The sequence below is a fragment of the Anolis carolinensis genome, chromosome 2, assembly GCF_035594765.1.
Source record: "Anolis carolinensis isolate JA03-04 chromosome 2, rAnoCar3.1.pri, whole genome shotgun sequence".
In the NCBI taxonomy this organism is placed as follows: Eukaryota; Metazoa; Chordata; class Lepidosauria; order Squamata; family Dactyloidae; genus Anolis; species Anolis carolinensis.
The window spans coordinates 157224773-157251115 of NC_085842.1; the positions used below are offsets into that span (position 1 = coordinate 157224773).

At 41.5% G+C, this 26343-nt stretch overlaps 1 protein-coding gene across 1 annotated transcript in view; it reads right to left on the reverse strand.

Annotated features, from left to right (window-relative positions):
* Positions 1 to 4732: 4732 nt before the first annotated feature.
* wnt10b (Wnt family member 10B) overlaps positions 4733 to 26343 on the reverse strand; it is a 30789-nt gene continuing 9178 nt past the window's right edge. The window contains exons 3-4 of the mRNA XM_062970916.1: positions 17593 to 17945; positions 4733 to 10142 (exon numbers count right to left, since the gene is read on the reverse strand). Of these exons, the coding sequence (XP_062826986.1) occupies positions 9684 to 10142; positions 17593 to 17945 (812 nt within the window). The 3' untranslated portion in view covers positions 4733 to 9683. The remainder of the gene's footprint in view (positions 10143 to 17592; positions 17946 to 26343) is intronic.

Genomic DNA, 26343 nt, shown 5'->3' on the forward strand with positions numbered 1-26343 from the left:
TAAATTGTAATAATAAAGCGTATGGGAACACAACACATATCATGAAAACTTTGATGGCATGCAGATATATATAGCCAGCTCCAGAAACATGGATGAGATTTTAGCCTGGCCCAGCAAAGCAGTTCTCCCCATTGAAAACTATGCATCTTGATCAGCCCTTTTTTGTAATGGTTCTCAAGATGATTGCCATGATGGAGATAAGAAACACGGGTTATTATAAAGAAGGTCATCCCAGAATGTATGTATACTGTCAAAGAGAAGAGACTATTTTTTCTTGACAGAGAAGCTTAGGAAGATAAACATTATATACAGACAGGAGAAATTGGAAGGACTATCTTTTTATTTCAATATCAGAAGACTCTGGACAACAACATCTCAACAAATGAAAGAATTCTACAATAATCTGAAACATGATCTGGAAGAAAAGGAACTGGAAGAAATTGGATGAATTGATCTGTTCCCTTAAAGATAAATCAACACAATACATACTTTAAAAAAACTGGAATCCTTGTGTGGAATAGATGAGTATGATATTTAAAGATTTGCCTGTAACATTGTTTAGTGCTTTAAAATATTGATGGAAAGAAGAACAATGTTAAGGCAAATGTTAGACAACAAAATTATTATTTGTTTACCTCCTTCTTTCTTATGATAAGAAAGAAGAGTGTTGGTAATATAATGTGTGATATTATCTTGGGGTAAGGTCGGGTGTTTTCTCCAAAATATGTTAGAAAACTACATTCTATGTAGGAGGCAGTATCTGAAGGTCTGAAGATCATTGTAATTTAGTGGTAATGGATATTATACAGATGCAGGTTTTATTTATTTATTTCTATCATTTCTACCCCCGCCCTTCTCACCTGAGGGGACTCAGGGCGGCTTTTGGTAGTTTTACATATATTTGTGTGTTCTATTTTGTCTTTTTCTTGAAAATAATTTATATTTTAAATAAAAACCACAATATTTTTGCTCCCTAGTTATACCCTTGTTTTTGTCTAATGCACTATCTATTATAAAGTGACCATTCATTTATAGATCTGACTTGGTTTAGTGAAGTGATTGTCTAGTCCAGCTGCCTCTTATTAAACTTGTGCTGCTTGAACCTCTCAAATCATTGACTTTCCCCTGTGTTTGCAATAACTCCTAAATGCTTTCACAGTCTCTGCTAGGATTCTGCAGCTCATCCATTTCCACCCCAGTGTTCTATCTCAACTGGAAAATGTTTCTGATTTTTCCAACTGCATGTTTTATGCACATCTGGACATTGAGGTGAGAAACCCAAAAGTTTAATATTGGAACCTTTAGTGATAGCCTGACATAAAAGTAAGAGGATGAAATAGATGTGGAAATGAATTGATGGAGAAAAGGATCCAGCTGTAGGTGAACAACCAGTGTGATTCAATATGGAGAAGCCTTATTAAACGGGAGGGATTGGGAGAATATAATAGACGTGAGAGGGAAAAACATAGACTTCAGATACTATACAAGGCAAGTGGGCCACCAGATCATATCCTGCTTTTTTTAATATCAAAGATAAGCTCTTTCAATGCATCCCTCTTATGGAATGAAAGTTAAAGCAGTGGGCAAACTAGTCTTTTTCAAGAGTCATCCTATTGCAGATATATTTAACAGTGGGATAGGACAACCCAAAAAATGTTGAATATTACCACCTACATCTAGCAAATTTTCTGAACGATGCTGAACTGCCTCTGGCTTTTTGACAAGGGCTGCAAAACTGTACCCACGCACCTGGAAATAGGTCCCACTCAATTCATTAGTTCACATTTATTCACAGACTTGGAGAGGATTATACATTCAATGAAGTAAGAGGGAGTATGAAGGAGAGGAGCAAAGAGTGACATCTTCCTTCTGGTTATGGCAAACAGTTTCATTTAGCAGCACATTGAACAGAAACTGCATGAAACAGACTGCTAAAGGAATCTCTCCCATTCATCTCATCATAGGAATTCCCACTGCTTTGTGTTATCTCAATCTGGACATACATGAGCCGCAGAAACCACAAGTTTGGACCATGGCATTGACCTAAAATGCAAACACACAATAGCCAGTTGCATTGCATTTACTAGTCAGGCTGATTGTGGTTTGAATTAACCCTGATGGTGGAAGGATCTGATTAATTTCCTCCTACTCCTGAGGCCATGTCTCCTGTTTGCTTCATCTAGAGATGGTTCAAAACAAGTCTGTGCAATGATGTGGAAGTAATTTGCTGAAATGTGAACAAAACCTTTGATTTTTCATGTGCCTTTAAGTAAAGTACTGCTAGTTTGCCAGTTGAAGAGGCACCTCTTATTTGATACACACCAGGATATGTTCATGTTCAGGCCCGGGCTGTGGTGCAGGCTGGAGAGCAAGCCAGCTGCAACCAGCTGCAATGAATCACTCTGACCAGGAGGTCATGAGTTCGAGGCCCACTCGGAGCCTATGTTTGTCTTGTCTTTGTCTTGTCTTTGTCTTGTCATGTTAAAAGGCATTGAATGTTTGCCTATATGTGTAATGTGATCCGCCCTGAGTCCCTTTCGGGGTGAGAAGGGCGTATAAATAAATAAATGTGGATTAATTCATTTTTGCCCCATTATATGGACTGATTTTTTACTATGCTTGCTTACAGCGTTTGCTCTTGGCAGACAATCTTCTAAATGAAAATATCTCAGCCAACCTTTTAATTATAAATGAACATACAAACAAAATACAGTGGTCTGCAATCCAGGTCTTGTGGCATGTACAGGTGACTTATGGAACAGAGTCTATGTACAAACTGATTTGTGGAAAGCACTGCTAGAAAACACATTAGAAATATGCAGGAATAGCAAAGGGATTCAATAGGGCAAATCCCATTTATAATGAACATTTTTAACTGATTCATTTGATCCCTGGCATCCTGAAAAGGAATAAATGAGTACTGAGCAGCTGTTAATGACTAATAGCACAGATCCCAGCATATCTATTCACAAGCAAGTCCTATTTGTTGTATGCAGGATTACAGCTTCATGCCTTGTCTAAGCAATCTATGGAATCAATGCATTTTAGTTTTTCATAATGATAATACATGACTTCCACTAAAGAATACCGGGAACTGAAGTTTGGAAAGATGTTATATATATTTACAGGGTTCCCTGTTTCTATCCCGTCCCTTTCCCACAGACTACTTTCAAGTCTCTAGGGAAGAGGGAATGACTTTAAGCCAATTTAAATTCACAGAATGTCTATGTATTGACTTTATTGTACCATATGTTATCATAGGCTAGAGTTTGTTTGGCTGTTGCAAAAAGTGGTCTTGAAGGATAGGTAGGGACAAAAGGTGTTGTGTCCTGCAAATATTTGGGTGATTTTCAGAGAAATGAAAGTAAGTTTGAAAGAGGAATTGTTGCTCACTTCTTAGACAACATACCATTTTCATCTGTGTTAAAATGATTTTGCAAATTTTTGAATGCAAAAACCTGCAAAAAATATTCAGTGAATGCTGACACTATGATAAAATGAATGTATGTGCAAACCAAGGGAAGCAATAACTCTCCCAGAACTACTTTTTCACATTTCTCAGAATCTGGTGATAAATTTAAATTGGTTTAAAATCATTCCCTTTTTGTTGGAGCCTTAAGAAAAGTAGTCTGTGAGAAAGAGGCAGGATAATAACAGGGAACCATGTCAATATTTTTAATCATTTTCCAAACTTCCGTTCCCAATGTTCTTTGGTTGAAGTCAGACTCATGTGTCCAGCCTGAGTTGCCCTATCTCCAAAGATGATTGAAGAATGCAGGTCTAGAAGTAAGGACAGTGTAAGTTTCATGCACTTACTATATAGAAGAGGCTACTTTTAACTTCCCAGTGTTCAAGAAAACCCAAGCTGTACTGCAGCAAGAGCATCACACATATTCATTCATGGCCAGTGGCCACCACCAAATCTACTTATGCTGTCGATGTATGATTGAGGATGGGAATTATGCATCTCCCATATGTTGTAGGATCGCAAATCCCATCACTCTGATGGAGAATGCTGAGAGTGGCAGTCCAGGAATATCTGGAAGCCTGCATGTTAAAGGTACACAACTGCTGTGCCACAACAGAGATGGATGGAAATTGGCACACTGTCCTCCTCCCTCTCCAGCCCTACATTGAGATGGTTGTTGGAGTAATGTCACACACACTGATACACCTCTTTTCCCTACTGCACTCACCCGCTGTCTTCACATGCACAGTTGACTGATTTCTCCAAACAAAACCACTCCCTGATGAAGTGCACAGAGACACTCATGAAATGAAGTCATGGCTGCGGGTGGAGACCAAGTTGAGTTCACCAAGGAGATCTGGTCCAGCCTGACTCAGAGCTCGGAGGGTCCCTTTTGGGTTGGGACCAGAATGAGGACACTGGCAAATGGCTGAGGACCACTGCCTTTGCATCACAGAAAGGCCGTCTCAAAGGAACTCGGTCTCTATGGTCTTTCAGGTCACAGTGCATGGGGAGGACAATAAATATCCCATAGTATCACTTACAAATTTCATCAGCATCTAATTTTCTCAAATGAGAAAGAAAACTAGATGCTGATGAAAAAGCGACACAGCATGAGCCCCCTTCCCGCAAGATAAAATGGTCTTCCATTCAAATCAGTTTTGTCACATTTTTATACTACTTCGAGCATAAAATGCTTGCCTCATTCTGACACATTTTCAATAGGGAGCATGCTGGAAATGCGTGGACATTTTCCACCTGGAACTCACAATACCTTCAAACGTACAAGTGTGTATCATTTCCTACAGAAAACTGCATGATGTGGTACAGTCCAAACTACATCCTATTATCTGTTCCCATTTCCTTCCTCTCCTATGTATATATACTAGCAGTGGCTGATGATTTCTATGTCAGTGGGGCAGTGAAATAGGTCTGAATGCTTGCCCATGGCCAAACATTACTGGTGCTAGCCAAGGTCCTGAACCGAATGGTGATTCAGTATCATAAACAGATCCTTTAAAGTTCAGACTGGAACCTAGAATGCATTTAGTTTCCTGTCATTATAAAAGCCGTCATTGGTATGTGCATGTATTTACACACAGGCACACATAAAGGCTTTTATGAGATCAGTTGGTGCAAATATCATGCTGTCCCCTTTCCACATTACTTCACTTCTTCTTCCTCTTTATAGTTTGATTATCATAAAAGCAGTTCGGTTAATTTTATGTACACATTCATTCACTTAGATAGTTTATGTTGATTAGCTATTTATAAAATGCACCTTTTTAAATGGGCAAAGCTAATGATTCTCACAGCACATCAAAGAAGTGGAATGGGAGGAATATTTAAGTCAAGTTTGATTCTCAGACATTGCCTTTTTAACATCACAGAAGGATCTCAGAACATGAGTAAAGAGATGTCTTTGAGTACAGATGAAGTGACTTTCCTTCCTCACTGAGTCATTTCAGTGACAATAATATATATAAGTGCAAACAAACTTTCCGGAAGTGGCTCTACAGTCACAGTATGAAAACCACAACTCCTAGCATCATTGATAATTGCTATATTGGCAGGAGCTGATAACTGTTGTAGTCCAAAATATGTAGCGAGTGCTGGGTGGAGGAATGATGTCTTCAAGCAGTCTTGCCCAAAATCTCCTTTCCCAGCCTTAAAGTGAGTAAGGTTACATGCAAACATAGTTGTTGCCCGAGGGCTAAATCGACTCACACACAGTCCTATTGTCAGGGGTCTTTCCCCCCCTGGTGGAATGAATAATTGTCACTTGAATGGAGAGTGTTTCCGCTCCCACTTCCCACACACACATTTTAATCCAAAGACCTCCTTGTGTAGGGGCATGTTTTCATTCAGAGGCATTGGAAAGACCTCTGAGCATTGGTTCCATCTGGAAGTACGCATCATCCCAGGACTGACTCAAACTGCAACCTTGCAGTGGCCACATAGTAAATCACCCTATAGAGCTGGCTGCAGCAAGCGCCTTTCCCTGCGATCAGAGCCAGGGCCTGACAGAAGGCAGCAGGAATTTCTAGAGGCTGCGGTCTGGGTTGGAAAGATATGTTCTGGCACTGAGACATATGACTTTTTTGCACACACATGCTGATCCCATACACACAATCACATGCATTTCCCACATTTACTGAACACTCACAGGCATGTGCTGGAAAATCCTGAGATGATCCATTTGGTTGCACAGTTGTAGCCAAACTGAAACATATACCCTTGGCTTATGGCATACACATGATCCTGTTGATATCAGGCATCTCACATACATAGAGCTTTTCTAGACATTTCTGTGTCATTTATCTGTAGTAGAAACTTGACAACTGTCCTTGTGTTACTCCTGAAATAGGCTGGTGAATGCATGTATGTACAAACATTTCTCTCCCACACCTACCCACACATACTAGTTTTTGCTAATCTTGGGCATGTTATCTTTTAGACTGGTTTCAAGAATCTCCTGAGCAGCATCATATGTGGGTAATTCTGGGAATTGTAGTGCCCGAAAACTGAGTCAAGACAAATCTTAATGCAATAGCAGCAGGATAGTGCAATCTTGTGCACACTCATGCAGATACACACCTCTTCTCATGCTCTTGAATAAAAACAAAGGCACCAACACAGCTAGTGGTCTTGCCTGTGTTGCGCATTTTAATCAAAGATTGCATCACCATCTATCAGGATTATTTTACCAGTAGGTATATTGAGGGCAGGTTAAGATCACCTTTGGTGTTCCTCCCTACTGTACAGTTGAAATTTATTTTATACATGTGAATGAAAATGAGCAAACACACATATATCTAGGTAATTCATTCAAATAGGGAATTTGCTCCCTCTCTAACATCTGTGAGACAATTGAACTTGTCAGTGTCCCTGCATGCAGCTTGGAAGGTGTCAATTATAATGTATAATTATACATTGTACAGGAGTGTGGTAGTGGATATTAGTGTAATGATTCCTTTTCCTTATACCATTAAGGATAGCACAACTGAACAGGCATCTGCTTGAGCTGCTTATATTTCAGAGACTCCAAGGGAAAACAATCCCTTAATAATGAAAACAAGTCTCCTTCTCCAGTCCTGGGTCTTGGGAAAATAAGAAGAATTGAACTATTGGATTAATTCTGCTTCACCCAAATCCCTTCTCCCCTGAAAAGTTTCCAGGTTCACTCCCCTTTTGTTCACTTTGTATCTATGAATGGAGTTGTATGGAAAAGGGGAAAATATATTTCTCTCCTGCCCTGGCTTCTTTTATTTCAAGATTTATTTGCAGTAGGATTTTCCTTTTTCTCCAGTTTCTTGTTTAAGAAGACAGAAAAGAAGCAGTGGGAAATAGACATTTTGAGCATGGCTATTTAGAGAAAGGCTATCCTATGGCCCTGCGAGATGAACTGGTGGCCACCTTAGCAGAACAGGCTTTAAAAGGGGAAAGTTTCATCTAGGAATAGTCAGCGAGCAAAGTAGTCTGTCTTCACTGATATATGTATGAAGGTCATTTCCCTTTCTATACCATTCCTGTCAAATATGATGGCAAATGTATTTTTTCTGACCCCAGCCATTCTAGAAACTGTTTTGTATATTGCGCTCTTGTCTTCCTGTAACGGCACTCCATGCAGTCATGCAAGCCACATGACCTTGGAGGTGTCTATGGACAATGCCGGCTCTTTGGCTTAGAAATGAAGATAACCACCAACCCCCAGACTCAGACACAACTAGACTTAATGTCAGGGGGAAACCTTTATCTCCTGTACAATAGAACCCCGACTTAAATGTTAATCAGCTCTCTTGTGAGGTAAAGATGCCCATCTCTCTTAGCTGACATCTTGTGTGTTTTTTGGTTTAGTCCCTTTGGCTTTTCACAAGTCCCGCCTCTTACAATTTACAATCTTTTTATTTTGCTTTTGTTTTACCAAATGAATGGGCTGATGGTGCAAGATTCGGTGGTTGGTGCATTTTTTTTTGCACAAGGTCTGCCATCCTGGTAAATATACATAAGAAATTATACTTTTCTTCACTGGGCAATCTTAAACAGCAGTTGTATGATTTTGGGTCTGCTGTAAAAGTTGCAATGGAAGAAGGCTGGACTCAAGTCCATGATTCTAACCATGTTGTCACACTGTGGCTTTAATGCATGCAGCTCCATTCTTCTGGTGCTTGCAGAATTATGGGGAATGTAGTTTAGAGTGGGGCATTTTGAAAACTCAGCTAGAGAGGTGCTTGCCTTCGCAAACTACATATCCCAGGATTCTGCAGACATCAGAAGAATGGGGCCGCCCACTTTAAAGCCCCAGTGTGATAAGTGTAGGTTCACCCAGGACAGCATTATAGCTTGAACCTAATTGCCTGCCTATCCTGCATATACCTAGGCATGTGAAAGTGGCCATAAACCTGGCTATCCTGAACTGAGTTTATTTCCCGCACTTTAAAAGACTTTACAGATATAATTCAAGAAAGAAGAATGGAGGCCATGTAGGAGTAGATTCCAGTGCCCTTTTGTTGGCATTGCTGTTATCGATTAGCTGTTTTTGTTGTTCTGAACAACTACACACCCAACAACATTTTGCAGATGAAAACTAGGGCACATGTGGCCAAGCAAGATCAGAGTGTGACTAAGATGGCAAAAGGCTTGAGGAAGGACACACAAGCCAGGAGAGACACAAGCTAGGAAAGCCAACTGGAAAGGACAACATTTCTGTCCTCCTCTACTAAATTGAGAGCAAACTGCTTTAGCAGTTTGAACTAATTTTGAGGCAATTAATATAAGGTGGGGGGAAAGGGAAAGTGGGAGGAGAAAAGAGAAACTGGGACATTTAAAAAGCTATTGGAAAAATGTACTGACGGAGAATTAATAAGGACTCTCCTTGCCAAATAAAGGCAGTTGGAGGGTATGCAACTGCAGTATTTGCAAAGAATGGTGTGTTTGGGTTGCTGTGAGTTTTCCAGGCTGTATGGTCATGTTCCAGAAGCATTCTCTCCTGACATTTCACCCACATCTATGGCAGGCATCCTCAAAGAGTGTGAGGTAACGGTGTGTTTCCCCCCGCCTAATCAATGCATATGTAAACACATGCTCACACGCTGACTGGTCAAAGGTTTCATGCTGGGCATCCTTCTTCACTGGCTATATTGTGTCTCTGGAACCAATAGTCTGGCTTTAACAAGTCCACAGTCTCCCACACTCTCCTGAGTCCTGGAGAAACCCAGCCTAGGATCTTTGCCACTTGTTTTAGCTTTTCTGCTGGTCCATTCAACAACAGATATTTTAAAAGGAAAGCAATGGGACTTCCATGTTCTACACTGTATCCCTACCTCCCCCTTAATTTTGGATGGTCTTTTGCTGCAAAAAAAGTCAGACAAATTGCACCACCACAGAAAAACAGAACTTCGGCAAGCTTTTATAGAATCTTCCATGCAGAATGGAGAATTCCCATCTCTAAGTGCCATTTGTTTGCAGACAGACTCTCATTCTGGACTAAGAGAGGCCAAGATACCCAGCATCTTCAACGACCTTATAGGAGAACAGTATCAGTCACTGGGGAATGTTGCCTTCTGAGGTGTGGCTCTATCCAAAAGCTCCATGTCTGCTTATGCAGACTGATGCTGGCAGCTGTATATTTGATGTTCATCCTGCCAGGAACATGATCCTTTGTGGGACTCCATATCCCATGTAGCAGCACAGTCATTGGGGAACTGCCCCCCATTCACTTGCAGACACTGATCCATTCCGTGGCAGGACACTCCTCACATTGCACATGACAGCACCAGTGGAAGCGGCAATGGCAACGCTGGGTTCGCATTTCCTGCAGCACATTGTGGCCACGGCCACAGCACAGGCTGCCACAGCCATCCGACCTCATGCTTCCCTTGATGCACAAGCGGCCACGGGTGCCTGATGAACCCAGACTCTGGTCAGGCTCACAGAAATCAGGCGAGGGTTCATAGAAAATGAGGTGCTTGGCCAGGCGGGAACTGTGGAGTCGTGGCCGGAAAGCTCCAGAGTTGCCATTGTGGGGCCGCAAGAATATGGCCTGGTCCATTTGTTCCCTTAGGTCAGAACCCACATGCTGGAAGTCAGGAGGTGCCAACCAGCACGTCTGGAAGTGGCAGCTCCCTGAGGGACCATGGCATTTGCATCTTCGCTGTCTCAGCTCTGATACAACCTGTCAGAGGAAGAAAGAAAGATTTAGAAGTCAGAAAACATATGGTTACCCTCTGCTGCATGGAACTGCTCTTTCTATTTTGTCCCCCTGTTGAAGATGACTAAAAAACCAGTGACTTTAATCAAGTGAAGCATGTGCCAGCTTTGGGAATGACTATGAGAAGTATGGAATTGAATCTATACTGCCACCACCCTGAGATAAGTTACTGTATCTTTGACAATGCATAGTTACAACTAATTCTCTTTCCAAGAAGTTATGGCCTTTGCAACAAGCAAACCACTTGAACAGCTCAAGAACTGCACAGAGTGGCACCTTCATTTTGGAGTGAAGTATCCTCTCTTATACTCTGTACACAAGAGTATACATCAGCCAGTTTTTAAGAGACTCGGTGCTTTGCCTAGAAGGACCCACTGTCTCACTACATTAGCCATTTCGGGTGATTGGAAGTAAATTAGCATTGATCCTGGTTGTTCTTGCAACTTATCGGGGAATATTTTCTTGATTTTGTGTGTGTGATGGGAGCCTCCCAGAATATAATATTTAGCCACTTTAAAGTTTAGGATGTCTCAGCTGAACAACATAGTATTTTTTTAAAAAAAAAATTAGGGTGGTGTGACAGCCTTTGGAATTGGTAGGGCCTGTAGGGCTTGCACTGTCAATCTCCTAAAAAGCCAAATGCAGCAGATACCCCACATAATTCTGTTAAACCATTTCTAAAAGCACTGATTTCTGTTGTTGCATTAACTATCATTAAGCTTTTGTATGTGGGATAATTAGAAAAGGAAGAGGGCAATGTCTAAGACTTGTGAGTGGGCTGAGACTCACAATTGACTTGTTTTTGCTGTACAAAAGCTTAAATTACAACAGATATTTTGTGTCAAAGACAGAGAAGACACTACTGTGAAATATTACTGGATAACTTTAGACCAATCACTTTTTCTCAGCCTATTCTATCAGAAAGGATTTTGTGAGGGGAGGAATCCTGTACTCCAAAGATGGGCTACATGTGATCCTTAGAACTGTTGGACTGCAGCTCCCATGATCCTTTGCCAATAGCTCTTCTATTAAGAGCTGCCATCCAACAACATCTGGATAGACCCAAATCCTCAGTCCTAATGCATACCACCCTGGAGTCCCTTGATGGGAAGACAGAATATAAAAATGCAGTAATGATCTAATAATTCAGAAAAGTAAAGGTGATTTTACTGCTCTTATATAGCCACAAATCTACCATGGGAGTTGTCATTATTTTCTAAATAGACTAAGATTCTATATTAGAAAGAAACCACAGCAGTATGCAGAGAAAAAGGAAAATTCATAGGGCTCCACATCAGGAAGAAGTGGGCAGAAACAACAAACAATTAACTTGGGTTTGGTTTGTAGTGACTTTATTGTTTACATTGCTTTGCTATAGTAAAAGGTAAAGGTTTCCCCTGACGTTAAGTCCAGTCGGGACCAACTCTGGGGGTTGGTGCTCATCTCCATTTCTAAGCCAAAGAGCCAGCGTTGTCCGTAGACACCTCCAAGGTCATGTGGCCGGCATGACTGCATTGAGCGCCGTTACCTTCCTGCCTGAGCGGTACCTATTGATCTACTCACATTTGCATGTTTTCGAACTGCTAGGTTGGCAGGAGCTCATTCCGCTCCCGGGATTTGAACCTGGGACCTTTTGGTCCGCAAGTTCAGCAGCTCAGTGCTTTAACACACTATAACTACACATGTATTATTCCAGAACTTTCTAAACTCTGTGTTGCAGCATATTAGTGTGTCAGCAACAGTGTGCCAGTGTGTCAGGCCAACATAACAAGAAATGACTAAATATCTTGAAAATGTACGTTATTATCTTACAAATCATATATATATTTAAAAATATAAATGAAAGATGTGTTGTGTCTCCATACATTTCATCATTACAATGTATATATGTGTTTGTATCTCTTATAAGGGACTAGCTGTGCATGGCCACGCATTGCTGTGGTGAAGTATGATGGTATGGGAAATAAAGTATTGAGGAATTGGTGGTAGTTAAGGTAAAGGGTAAAGGTTTTCCCCTGAGATTAAGTCCAGTCGTGTCTGACTCTGGGGGGTTGGTGCTCATCTTTAGTCTACACTGCCATATAATCCAGTTGAAATCAGATAATCTGTAATCTGATTGAAGTGGCCCTGGGCTGAGTGGGTTGCTAGGAGACCAAGTGGGTGGAGCTTAGCCTTCTAACTGACAGCAGACCAAGTGGGTGGAGCTTAGCCATCTAACTGGCAGCAATGGGATAAAAACAATTATTCCACTCCCTCTAATTAGGACTTTATATTTCATTTCTTTTTGTTGTATGAACGTAGAGGCATGGATGAGGGGTTGTGCTGCCAAGTTTAGTGTTTCTGGGATATGTAGTTTTGTTGTTTTGTCCTAGGCCGAAATTTCATTACCCTTTTATATATATAGATTGGTTTAACCTTCTGTTCGCTAGTAAAACTGAATTACTGTGTTCCAAAATGATGCATGTCTAAAAAATGTGTCGCCAACATGAAACGTTAGGAAAGTTCCAACAATTATTCCATTGTTGCATCCATTTCCCTTAAGATAACACTTTGGTTGTGGATATTCCCTTTCCCTAGGTATTCAAATAAGGTCTCCACACAGAAAACTGAAGAGGGCTCCTGAGGGGTTGGGTGGCAAAAGAGAATTTTGGCAGGTGTGGCTTGTTACCTGTCTGCATAAGAAGCACCCCTTGGAACAGGTGCTATCTGTAGTTTGAATCTTGCAACCCTAAAAAAGCAAATTTCCTAAATGGGAAAACATATTATTTTTTTCTAGGAAGAAAACCCTTGCCTCTGCTATTGTGCAAACTTTCCCCTCATTTAGCTCTACAGTTAGCCCTCCACATATGTGGGTTCGACTTTTGTGGGTTTGATTAAAATGTTCTCTCTAGGGATCACTCAGTCCTCAGTAATATTTTTTCCAGACATTGGCCATAGAATCACTATGGAAGACCTAGAGGTTCCTACAGAGAACATATCTTTGGGAATCTGTAGATCAGTAGTTCTCAACCTTGGGTCCCCAGATGTTTTGGCCTTCGACTCTCAGAAATCCTAACAGCTGGTAAACTGCCACCACAAACTCACGTTCCCAAGGTCTGTAGAACCCCAGTACTTATTGGCACTTCTGTTATTGAATTGAACTTGCTGCTGTTCTCACAGTTATTGCCAACCACCTATGACTTTTGTCCATAAGGAAGGAAAAGAGCAGGGGTGGAGAACTTCTGGCTTTCCAGATATTTTGGGCTTCCAGCCAGTCCAGCCAATGATAAAAGATTATGGGAACATAGTCTAAAGCTGTTTAGCGGGCCAAATATTCCCCACCCTTGGAATAGAGGGATGCCTACACCCAGAATGAGCCATCACTGGTGATGATGTTCAAGATATTACCAGAATTTGAAGCTCGCGCTGTGGCTCATTTTAGTCTTTACGTCTGTACTAAGCCTGTGCACATTACAGCCCTCTAGTGTCTATGAAGAATCTGCAGAAAATCTAGAATGAATTTGGGAGAAAAGGGGAAAGCAAATTCTTCTAACTGAACTTGGATTTAAATATGAACAAGGACAACTGGGTTTCTGATCTCTCTGTAAAGGTAAAGGTTTTCCCCTGGCATAAAGTCTAGTCGTGTCTGACTCTGGGGGTTAGTTCTCATCTCAATTTCTAAGCCGAAGAGCCAGCATTGTCCATAGACACCTCCAAGGTCATGTGGCCGGCATGACTGCATGGAGCGCTGTTACCTTCCTGCTGGAGAGGTACTTATTGACTTACTCACATTTGGATGTTTGTGAACTTCTAGGTTGGCAGAAACTGGGGCTAACAGCGGGAGCTCCCCCCGCTGCCCCGATTCGAACTGCCGACCTTTCAGTCAGCAAGTCCAGCAGCTCAGCAGTTTAATCCACTGCACCACCGAGGGCTCCTGATCTCTCTGCACATTGATTAATTTTAAGGGTGTTAAGAGGACAATCAGTTTGTAGGCTGGTTCCCCACATTTCTGATCCCTATGCCATATATTTGAACTAGAACCCCAGGGTTGCTGTATTTTTATATGCAAAAAGGCTGTGGTTTGTGGTACCTAAGCATGGCATACGTGTTCAAATGCCAGTCTCTTGCATTTCTGCCTGGGCTGCCCTTCTAAATTGGTTTTCTGATTGGAAGGAGGCACACCTAAAACATTTCCTATAGAGATGCACTGCGCCAATTCTTTGAGGACAAAGAACATTGCAAATAATTGAATTCCTTTATCTGAAAGATAGGCAGAATTATCTACCAAACAATTTGAGTAGAAGGAGGTACACTCCGCTCTAGTCCAAATGGAAGAAACTGAACTATCTCAAGGTTCGACCTGGAATCTCAGGCACTATCCCCTCATCTCCATTTCTTTGTGCAAAATTCTCAAAGCAAGAGCACTGTCTTGAGAGGTCTTTGTTTATTGTGTTTATTTATGATTTGAATGGCATACTTTGAAAAACTGAGATGGAGACTGAGGGTCCATTCTGTGACATGAGGGGAGCATTTTGCTCAACTCTGCCTAAGTTAGGTCTGACATTGCAAGCCTATATTGCAAGCTTCTTAAAGAAGAGCCAGCATGATATAGTGGTTTGAGTCTTGGATTATGACTCTGAATCCATTGAAACCCACTGAGTGAACTTGAACAAGAGACATTCTCTCGGCCTCAGATGGAGACAAGGCCAAACCCTCTCTGGACATTTTTTCCAAGAAAGCCCAGCAATTGGTTCATTTTAGGAACCTCATAAGTCAGAAATGACTTGAAGGTACACAACAGTGATCCCTTAAAGTAATGATTCTCAAAATGTGGTCCCTGGAGCCATTGGGGCTTTGCGAAGCATACTGGGGGGCTCCATGCTTTCCTCCTCTTCCCCCTCCAAGCTTTTCCTCCTTTTTTCTGCTCCTCCCCCTCCCCACATCTCCTTCGCCACCAAAAGCCCTTTTCCCTATCTCCCTTACCACCCAGATCCTTTCCCCCTCACCTTGCTTGCTTTCAGAACCCTATTTCTCTCCCATCACTTTGATTGTGCTTTTCCTGCATGGCAGAAGGGAGTTGAACTGGATGGCCCCTGGGTTTTCTGCTATTGTTGTTGTTGTTGTTATTATTATTATTATTATTATTATTATTATTATTATTATTATTATTGACACAAAAACGTAGTATGACACAGCAAATGAGATATATATGCTGGATTTCATGTCACAAAATCATTATTATTGTTATTGTTGTTGTTGTTGTTATTAAGGCTGAATGGCCATCTGTTGAGGGTACTTTGATTGTGCTTTTTCTTCATGACAGAAGGGGATTGGACTGGATGGCCCCTGAGACCTTCCACTGAAATACTGTTAAGTTTATGTTAGTTAAAATGGTTCTTCATTTTAAATATTTTATTATTCTTGCTGTCTTTATTTCTTTTTTGTACTACAAATGAGATATGTGCAGTGTGAATAGGAATTTGTTCATTTTTTCCCAATTAGTTCACACAAACATTTTTCATCCATTTGCCACTGGCCTAGTCCGTCTGTCCAATTTTAAAACAATTTTTTTTCAAAACGTTTGTCCATTCCTGATATAGATACATTGTATATAATATAATATACCATAACATTTCTTGGGGCTTCATGAGAAACTGGCTGAAAAGGTTTAAGAACCCTTGCCTTAAAGGCAGCACCTTGGACAGCTCCTTTAAGGTTCAGACAGTGGGTCCTGCCACACAGCCATATAACCCAGAATATCAAGGCAGAAAATCCCAGTGTCTGTTTTAAACTAGGTTATCTGAGTCCACACTGCCATATATTCCAATTCAATGCAGAAAATCAGGGATTTTATTCAGCTGTGTGGAAGGGGGCTAAAATACCAGAATTGATGCATGAATCCACCAGTTGAGAGCAGTCAAGAGGCCAGATTTCCACCCATTCCTATCCACTAAATTCAAGAAGATGCAAAAATCCCAAATTTTGCCTTTAACAGGGTTTTTTAATTACAAAAAAATCCCAGGCACAACATGTGCCTTCATGTTTAGGAATGGTTTATCATTTCCAAGGTGCTTCTGGCAGCATTAATAGTCTTCTAAATCAATGTATGGATATTACATAGTCCTATGTGACAATGTTTCACAGTAAGAATGAAAACTGGACAAAAGCACTGAATGTCACCTGTGGGCTGCCTGCTACTCATTCCTATAGTACCTTGGAGAAGCAAAAAAATTCCTCCTCCTACAAATAAATCCATATTTCTCCCCAAACACCCTCTAGGGGCATTTTTGCTAAGTTGTTTGCCCCTCCTGGCCATTTTAGGCCCAAGAGAGGACTTTTTTAACAACAGGAAGAGATGCATATATCACTTCTGATTAACTTCCCATATTGGCGCAGCTGGTTAAGTAGCTCTGACCAAGAGGTCGTGAGTTTGAGGCCAGCCCGTGTCAGAGTGAGCACTCAATAATTAAAATAAAAAATAGCCCCTGCTCGTTGTTGACCTAAGCAACCGAAAGATAGTTGCATCTATCAAGTAGGAATTTAGGTACCGCTTTGCAGGGAGGCAAATTTAACTAATTTACAACACCATAAAAATCATCCAGTTCCCATTTGGAATGAGGAAGTATCCATCAAGATGCCACAGTGGATGATGAAGCAGATGCTCCCCCTGTGGCCGGAATCGAGCATCTCCCCAGGAAGCTGGAAGCTGGAGAATGTTAAATCGCCTCTGCGTCTCTGTCTCTGTCTCTATGTTTATATTGCATTGAATGTTTTCCATTATATGTGCACATTGTGATCTGCCATAAGTCCCCTTCGGGGTGAGAAGGGCGGAATATAAATACTGTAAATAGATAAATAAATAATAGAAATGTCATTTAAGTATTCAAAAGGGTATTTGAGGGTATTTGGTGGGAAATAAAATGGCTAGATGCCACATTTTGACCACTTCTGACCACTATCTGAAAGCTGAAGATATGCACTGAAAGGGCCCATAGTTCTCAGATAGTCATTTTATTTTTTACTATTGTAGAAAATGTAGGGGTCAGAAATCCTTCCTGATTGACTGGTAATCAACCAAAGGTCTGCTGCTACATCCCAATCTACATTCTGCCCACTCCTCCACCACAATACCCTAACATATCATTTAGAAATACTCAAATAAAGTATCAGATAGGAGTCTGCTTTGCTTAATCATTTTACATCACCTCACATTTTTCTCTAAAAAATCTTGCAATTCTGAGGATGTGAAATATGACACCAGACATCATAGCATGCCTGTATTACAGGCCACATGGGATGTCCACAGCAATGCTTGGTCCTGACCACTGTCTCCCAGATGCTCCCAGCCCTGCCCTTTAGCTATGGCAGTTATTATCACTTGCACTACCAACCCCAAGTTCCTAAATCCTGTCCTTTGCTCTGGAGAATCTCCTACCTTCCTGCCTATGCGGTGGCTGTGCAGCTGCATCCGTGCATGAGCATCGCGTGGTTTTCCCCGAGGGTCCAAGAAGTGCCGGGCAAATCTCTGGGCGTAGTCAAAGTCTGTGCTGCAGCCCCCCCACTCCCAGGTGTCTTGGGGGCCAGGTTCCCCCCACCAGGAGGACAGCACGGGGGGTAGGCTCTTGCCCTTGCTGAGAGTTTGCAGTTGGCTGAGCTTCAGCTTCTGGTTCTCGGTGCTTTGCCTGGCACAGCCACAGCCATGAAGCTCCCCAAGGCTACAAGCGGTGGCCACAGCGTGAGTCACCCCGGCCGCCAGCAACGAGAAGGCAAAGGCACTTTCGCGGAAGCCTATGGAGAAAAGGCACATGGGAGGGAAAAGGAGGTTGGACGGTGCACCTGGAGACAGTTAAATAACCAAACCCAGAAGGAGGAGGAGGAGGAGGAAGAAACAGGTATCCCAACATTGGGTCTAGGTCTGAACATGTAGGAGAAATATGCCCAATAGACAGAATCAACCTCTTCGGACCCACTGTGATCTTTGGAGATCCCTTAGGATGATGAGAGTAATCCCATTGTCCCTTGCTTTGCAGTTGGAGGTAAAGTCCAACACCATTACATTAAGCATTTTAATGAAAACAAGGTAAATTGTGAAGTGTTTTGCATTAACAAGTTTGTATATTTGAGGATAATTTGGAGGAAGGTCGGAGGTTATTTCTGATGTTTATAAACACTGTTTTTTATTTTTAAAAGTGATTTAAAAGTAGCATGTTAATAAGACGCATTGGCCAAAAAATTGCTTCATAGATATCGATATATTTTCCAGTAACACTCTCTGTACTTGTACTCTGTACTACACATGCTCTGTACTGTGACCCCTGCTCAGGGCTGAAATGTTCCCCATTTAGTTATCAAAGAAAGCAAAATTATCCAACTACTTGCTCAAGCCAAATCAAGGATTTGTGCACAGAGTTGCTGATCTCTCACCCTTTCCTCTGCATCTCTTATTTGGAGGAAGAAACCGAAAGCAACAGCTATTCAGGGTGCTTTTCCTTCCCTTTCTTAACCATTGGAATAACCTTCCAAACCTTCTTGTCTGATTGTTGCCATATTGTCCACATAGTTTTCTCCAACCTAACATGCTGTTTCAAACAACGAACCATCACCATCCCATCCTAAAAGCAGAGGGACTTTTTTCTTCCATGCTCTGCTCCTGTTGCTTGTGCAGTGATGTCATTGTATATATGGAGCCATGCTGAAGATCAGCTGAGAACATCCTCTTAGTAATACCACTACTATGCCAAGTTAGAGCATCCGCAGCTGCACTGTAATGAACGTGTGCCCTTCCCTGTGTCCAGTGCCAAAGTCCTTGAGTATTTTTGGACTGTCATAAAGGGTTTCTCATCAGGATGGACTAAGATTAAATATGTTGAGGGAATGCAGGATTGTGCTTTTTAGCAATGTGTGCGCTGATTATCATTGTTTAGATCAGATCCTAGAAGATTGGTTTTTAAATGTTTTGCAGGGTCTGTTTCTTGGTTTTTTTTTTTTTAATGCACCAGCCATTACTTACTACTTTACAAATAACACACGACTAACATATTATTCCTTTTTGTTGTTGTTTTGTTCCTTCAAGTTGTTTCTGAATTATGGTAGCCAAAAAGTGATCCTATCTTGGGATTTCATGGGGGGTGAAAGTGTGTGACCCACAGTCATCCAGCAAGTTTCCATGTTCAACAGAATCTAATGTTCAAACCAATGCTGGCTCTAATTTTTAAAATTCTAATCTTTACAATATATCCACTTTCATAATGCACATGACCTCACCAAAAGACCCAAATTCCCTAAATGTATTCATAATTAACTATTTTTACAAATAATGAGCAAATATGACTTATATCGTAGTCTCCTGATTTTCTTAATTATTGCAACATGATGCTGGCACTTATGTTCTTATTGACCCAGAAAACACTTTTTTGAAAAACATTATCTCTATGCTCTATTTCATATCAAAGAATAATGAAATCATTGTGACTATTCACGCACCTTTGGAGTCGAGAGGAATACATTTTAGGATTTCAATGGTTAGCAAGCTGTTACATAACTATTGTTGCTTTCCCAAAGGAAAGCAAGAATTTGTGAGGGGGGGGGGGGTGTTAAAAAAATCAATTAGAAGTTTCCTGCCTGCACAAAACTACAATTCCAAAAGCTCCCTAGAGAACACATGAAGCTGCCTTATATTGAAGCAGACCTTGGCTTCATCTAGCACTGTGGTTCTCAGCCTGGGGTCCCCAGATGTTTTGGGCCTACAACTCCCAGAAATCCCAGCCAGTTTACCAGCTGTTAGGATTTCTGGCCAAAAACATCTGGGAATCCCAGGTTGAGAACCACTGATAGCGTAATATTGTCAGTTCTAGTTGGCAATAGTAGTTCTCTAAGGATTCAAGGCAGCATATATCTACTGTCCAAATATCAACTAAGCTTGACTTCTTAGAATTTGAAATCAGATAAAAGCAGATGCATTCAGGTGATGTGGTGGTACTATGAAACCAGCATACCTGTGGCTCGCTTTTCTTTTGTGTCAGGAGCAACTTGAGAAACTGCAAGTTGCTTCTGGTGTGAGAGAATTGGCCATCTGCAAGGGCGTTGTCCAGGGGACACTTGAAAGTTTTATGTTTTACCATCCTTGCAGGAGGCTTGTCTCATGTCCCTGTATGGAGATCTGGAGCTGACAGATGGAGCTCATCTGCTCTCCCCCTATTCTAACCACCAACCTGTGGGTCAGCAGTCCTGCTGGCACAAGAGTTTAACCCATTGCTCTACAATGCAAACATAAACATGTCAACTTAGAGATAGGGTTAGCTGGTTTCAATTGTGCTCATAAATCCTCCCAGGATTGCCATTTCAGATCCCAATCTGTGTTACAGGAATCTCTCTCAATCAGTATGCATTTGTTTGGGAATGTTGGTAAGTCCTCTGCCTCAACATGATACTTATCTTGATATGCATCATTCCTAGAACACAACTAATCCCCATCAGCTCTATTACACCTGGGATTCTCCAAAGCCAAAAAGATAATCAGACCAAAGATCAGGTATATAACTCTTTGGGAAGATAAGGCACACATTTTGAGTTATCTGGTAAGTAGGAATAATAGTTTTGAAAGTGGACAATTATTTTTAAGCCCTAGAGGTCCCTAAATACCACAGAACCTGCACTTTTCAATGATGATTTTAAGGCTTGAAGGTTCATTTAATTGTTCTAGAGGTCCTCTTAAAAGAGAGAGCCCCTTACTCCAAATGTGCCTGTTCTTGTCAGTCAGTTATGACTGAAAGTTTAAAATGCACACTACGGCCGACTCCCTTATCCATGGATTTGATATTCACAGCAGCATTTACCCACATCCAGAACATATTCTCTTCAGAGTTGTTTGTGGGCCTATCTAGGTGCTCCAGTACTATTCTATGGTATGTTTCTAGTGGAAATAAAGACAAAATTTAGGATTCATTATTATACAGTTTTAGGTACAGTAGTCTCACTTATCCAACCTTCACTTATCCAACATCCTATATTATCCAACACAGTCTGCCTTTTAGTAGTCAGTGTTTTTGTACTCAATGTTTTCAATACATTGCGATGTTTTGGTGCTAAATTCGTAAATACAGGAATTACTACATAACTTTACTGTGTATTGAACTGCTTTTTCTGTCAATTTGTTGTAAAACATGTTTTGGTGCTTAATTTGTAAAATCATAACGTAATTTGATGATTAATAGGCTTTTCCTTAATCCCTCCTTATTATCCAACATTTTTGCTTATCCAACATTCTGCCGGCCCATTTATGTTGGATAAGCAAGACTCTACTGTATGTGTGGTGGGTTTTGAAATATATCACCCATGGATATGGGGGTTATACTGTACTTCTCTACTGCCTATAATAGAAAGACATATATTTTTATACATTACTCCAATTTAAACAATTTAAGGCAGATCCAATAATTTTAGTACATCTTTCTTCCAGATCCTATCAATTTTTTATCATGTCAGAAGCGACTTGAGAACATACTGCAAGTTGCTTCTGTTTGAGAGAATTGGCTGTTTATAGAGACACTACCCAGGGGACACTCGGATGTGTTACCATCCTGCTGGGAGGCTTCTCTCATGTCCCCATAAGCTAGAGTTGACAGACGGGAGCTCACCCCATCTCGCGGATTCGAACCAGCAACCTTCAGGACAGCAACCCAACCTTCAAGTCAGCAGTCTAGCGGCATAAGAGTTTAACTCATTTCACCACCACCAAGACACAAGTGTGTGCTTTCCACCTCCGTAACTGTAAAGCCAACAGGAAAGTAAAAGTTACTTGGGAAGGCCAAGAGCTCCAACACTGTTTCCATCCTAAATATCTTGGTGTCAGCTAAGATCAAACACTAACATATAGGAAACACTGCATGAACACCAAGCACAAAGTAGCTGCATGCAACAACATCCTGCGGAAACTGACTGGCAGCGCATGGGGTGCAGACCCACAAGTAATAAGAACATCAGCCCTGGCCTTGTCTTTCTCAACTGCTGAGTACGCCTGTCCTGTCTGGCAAAAGTCTGTCCATGTGAAGCAGGTGGACATAGCACTGAATGAAACCTGCAGAATAATCACAGGATGCCTTAACTGCTAACTGTGAGAGAAATAAGGTCAAACATTGTGAAAGCCACCCACTGCATGACTATCAACCTCCTCCCAGTAGACTCAAATCAAGGAAAATTTTCATGAGAACCACCACTCCTCTTAATGTTCCTCCAGCAGGAGCAAGAGTGTCCCTCTGGGCAGCTAAACCTGGCAATCCCAACTCAATGGCCCCCCATGAGGGTCTTCCTCCAGGGACAAACCAAGAATGGGCAACTGAGTCCCTAAAACAGACTCAGAAGCGGAGTGGGCAGATCAAAAGTCAACTTGGCAAGATGGCACTGCCTGGAAGAATCCTCCACCTTGTGTGACTGTGGAGCAGAACAAACAACTCCGCATACTTCTGGAACATGGCCACACAGCCCGAAAGACATACAACAACCCTGTGATCCCGGCCATGAAAGCCTTCGACAACACAACTCCGCATATGTATGCTTGCCCACAATGTCCTGCCTCATGTACCGAGGAGGAGCTGCAGACAATGCGGTTGCTGTTGCCCACTTTTGGTCTAAAAACATTTATCTGCTTGTGATTCCTTTATTTTATCACTTTTAAACTTATTTATTATGCAATGGTTTTGACACAAAATAAAATAATAATTTCACCACCACGGCTCCTATCCTAACAATGAAACATTGTATGCACCACCAAAGTCATCCTATCAATGAAATGACACTTAAGGTGGTGCATACAATAGTGTAGCTGTTAGAAACAGACTGGTTAACCTTCTTAGTAATTTAATCAATAATAGCAGGCTTTATTAGATTCTTTATTGAAGATGTTTATATTTCTATCATACAAAGCCAGCATGGTGTGATCATTTCATTGTTGGACCAGGGCACTGGGAAGTCTTCACTAAGGTTCAAATCCCCACTCAGTTTGCAAGGGAGGCCAAGGCAAACCCTATTAACCAGTTCTGCCAGGAAAACCTCATAAAAGGTTTGCCTTAGGGGTCACCATAAGTCAGAACTGTTTTGAAAGCACCAAAAATAAGCCTATGCTGCTGGGATTTGCCTGGGACTAGTGATCCGTACCTGTTTGTTTTGTACTCGCCCATTTTCTAATTAAAAAGGCTGGTCTACAACCACAATTAAGTTATGGATGGATGTGTATCCATTACACCCAGTGCATTCCTTTCTTCTTTATTTTATCTGTCAAAGCCCTTCCATTGATCTAAACATCCTATTGCTTCTCCATGTCAGAGGCTGCCCCAGTGCCTAGAAAATAGGAAAGGCTTCCCCTTCCCCACCCGCAGCCTCGCCATGATGACACATGGAGGAATGGCTGGGCCCAGGTGTTGGAGGTTGTAGCTTGCTCCAACTCCTGCCTGCCCAGGAGGCTGGCTTTGATCTGAAGTTTAAATTTAGAACTGCCTTCTTCAAAGCCACATTAATAAAAGAGATCCTAATGACAAAAGAAAAGAGCTCCCTGCCAACTTGCCTTTAGGGTCAGGTGTTGGCCACTATGCGTACAGCCAGGGAAAGATACCTGGCGGAGACTTGCCAGAGATAGAGGGAGGGAATGAGAGAGACCTGGTTTTGGTGTGCATTAAAAAAGGACAAGTGGATCATGGCAGGCTCTAGGTCAGTGGTTCTCAACCTATGGGTCCCCAGATGTTTTGGCCTTCAACTTCCAGAAATCCTAACTGCTGGTAAACTGGTTGGGACACATAAGTTGAGAAGCACTGTTCTAGGTACTGAGGAAGATGTAGAGCAGAGGTCCCCAAACAAAGGCCTATGGGCCGGATGGGGCCCTCCAAGGTCATTTCCACACACCCTGCCCTAAACTTTAGACTTAGGGTCACCCTAAGTCTGAAACTACTTGAAAGCACACAACAACAACAACAACAACAACAACAACAACAACAACAACAACAACAGCAATCCCAATTAACTTGACTATCTCACCATGCAAATGCAGGTCCACATTTTCCATTGAAAAATTGTTAAGTTTAAAGTTTAAAGATTTTCCCCTGACATGAAGTCTGACTCTGGAGTTGGTGCTCATCTCCATTTCTAAGCCAAAGAGCCGGCATTGTCCGTAGATGCCTCCAAAGTCATGTGGCTGGCATGACTACATGGAGAACAGTTACCTTCCTGCAGAAGCGGTACCTATTGATCTACCCACATTTGCATGTTTTCAAACTGCTAGGTTGGCAGAAGCTGGAGCTAACAGTAGGAGCTCATCCAGCTCCCTGGATTTGAACCGCCAACCTTTCGTTCAGCAAGTTCAGCAGCTCAGCAGTTTAATCGGCTACACCACCAGGAGCTCCCTGGTAAGTTTATATTGGTTAAAATAGTATTTCATTTTAAATATTGTATTGTTCTTTCATGTATTTTTTTTCACTACAAATAAAATATGTGCAATGTGCATATGAATTGGTTCATGTCTTTTTCAAAGAATAGTCCAGCCCTCCCAACAGTCTGAAGGACCATGGTATAAATGTCTGGGGGCTCCTGATATAGAGTGTTTATTAATACCCACACACCAAAAAGCTCTTCTTCATTTGCTGAACTGGCAAAAAAGAAAAAAAAAACTCAGCATTGCTTGCTGTTTTTTGGAAGGATTACCTTTGGGGGACCACAGCTCCCTGCCTTGAGAATATCTGACTGGACACAGGTCAGTACTAATAGGAGATATTATAGTAGGCAGTTCAGCCAGTGTGCCAGAGTGTTAGACTAGAATTATTTATTTATTTATTTATTTCCAGCATTTATACCTTGTCCTTCTCACCCGGGGGGACTCAGGGCGGCTTACAACAGTTGGCAACATTTAATGCCAAGAACATAATAATAAAACAAAAACAGTACATATCATCAATTAAAACTATAAAAACACATCATTAAAATACATTATAACATTTAAAACATATGTAAATTAGATCCATTTGTCTAAAAACCTCATGCTTCAGCCTTCAATAGGACCATGTTGAGGTTATCATATTATTAGGCTGGAAGTCAATACCTGATCAGTCATGGACACCCACTGGGTGACTGTGGGCAATTACACACACTGAAGAAGGCAATGGCAATCCTCTTCTGAATAAACCTTGTCAAGAAAACCCCAGGAGAGGGTTGTCATAAATCAGGTATGATATGAAGGAACATAGCAGGCCTGATAATCTTTATCAGGATCTTCCTGGGCTCTACAGATTCCCAGCCTAAATTTAATGTTAGGAAGAATGGTGTCAAATAAATCATGGCTAAACCCCTGTAGACTAGTGGTTCTCAACCTGTGGGTCCCCAGGTGTTTTGGCCTACAACTACCAGAAATCCCAACCAGTTTGCCAGCTGTTAGGATTTCTGGGAGTTGAAGGCCAAAACACCTGGGGACCCAGAGGTTGAGAACCACTGCTGTAGACCCCGACATCTGGACCATCATACAGCCAATGGCAGCACTAATGAACACAGTTAAGTTTGCGACACATTTTGTCATCTTGTTTCAAAACTGGAGCCATATTTTGCAACCAGGGAACACCTGCACACATAGAAAGAGCTGCTGGTGTACCAGAAGTAATATATAAATTTCATAATCAAAAAGCTTTCTGTTTCTCATGGATACTTTTTGCATCTCAGGATCTTAGCATACTCCCAATAGAGAAAATCATGTAGAGTTGCAGTGGTTAGCATTGTCCAGTAAGGGTGGTAGATCCTGGCCTCAATCCAACTACAACTCTAAACTAGAGTTAACTCACTAAATGCACTGCTGACTGGCATGTTAACACTTATATACATTCAACTGACCCAACAGATCTACTCAAATGCACTGCTTCTTAAACTGTGGGTCCCAACTCCAAATGGGGTTTTCTATGCTCAATGTCATGGTCACAGAAAAATTGTCAACTGTGAAAGGTTTCTGAATGCCACGTAGATTTACATGAGTCTGTTAGCAGCAAGTTGCAGTGTTTGCAATGGACTCTGCAGAAAACTGTACTTCATAAAAAAGGAAAATCAGCCTGTTTAGCAAGCCCTGCAAATGAGGATTTATTATCAGTAAATGTTTGATTTGTGTACCTGTTTTATATACAGTACCTATACATCCAGGATTATATACAAATTTATCAGGAGG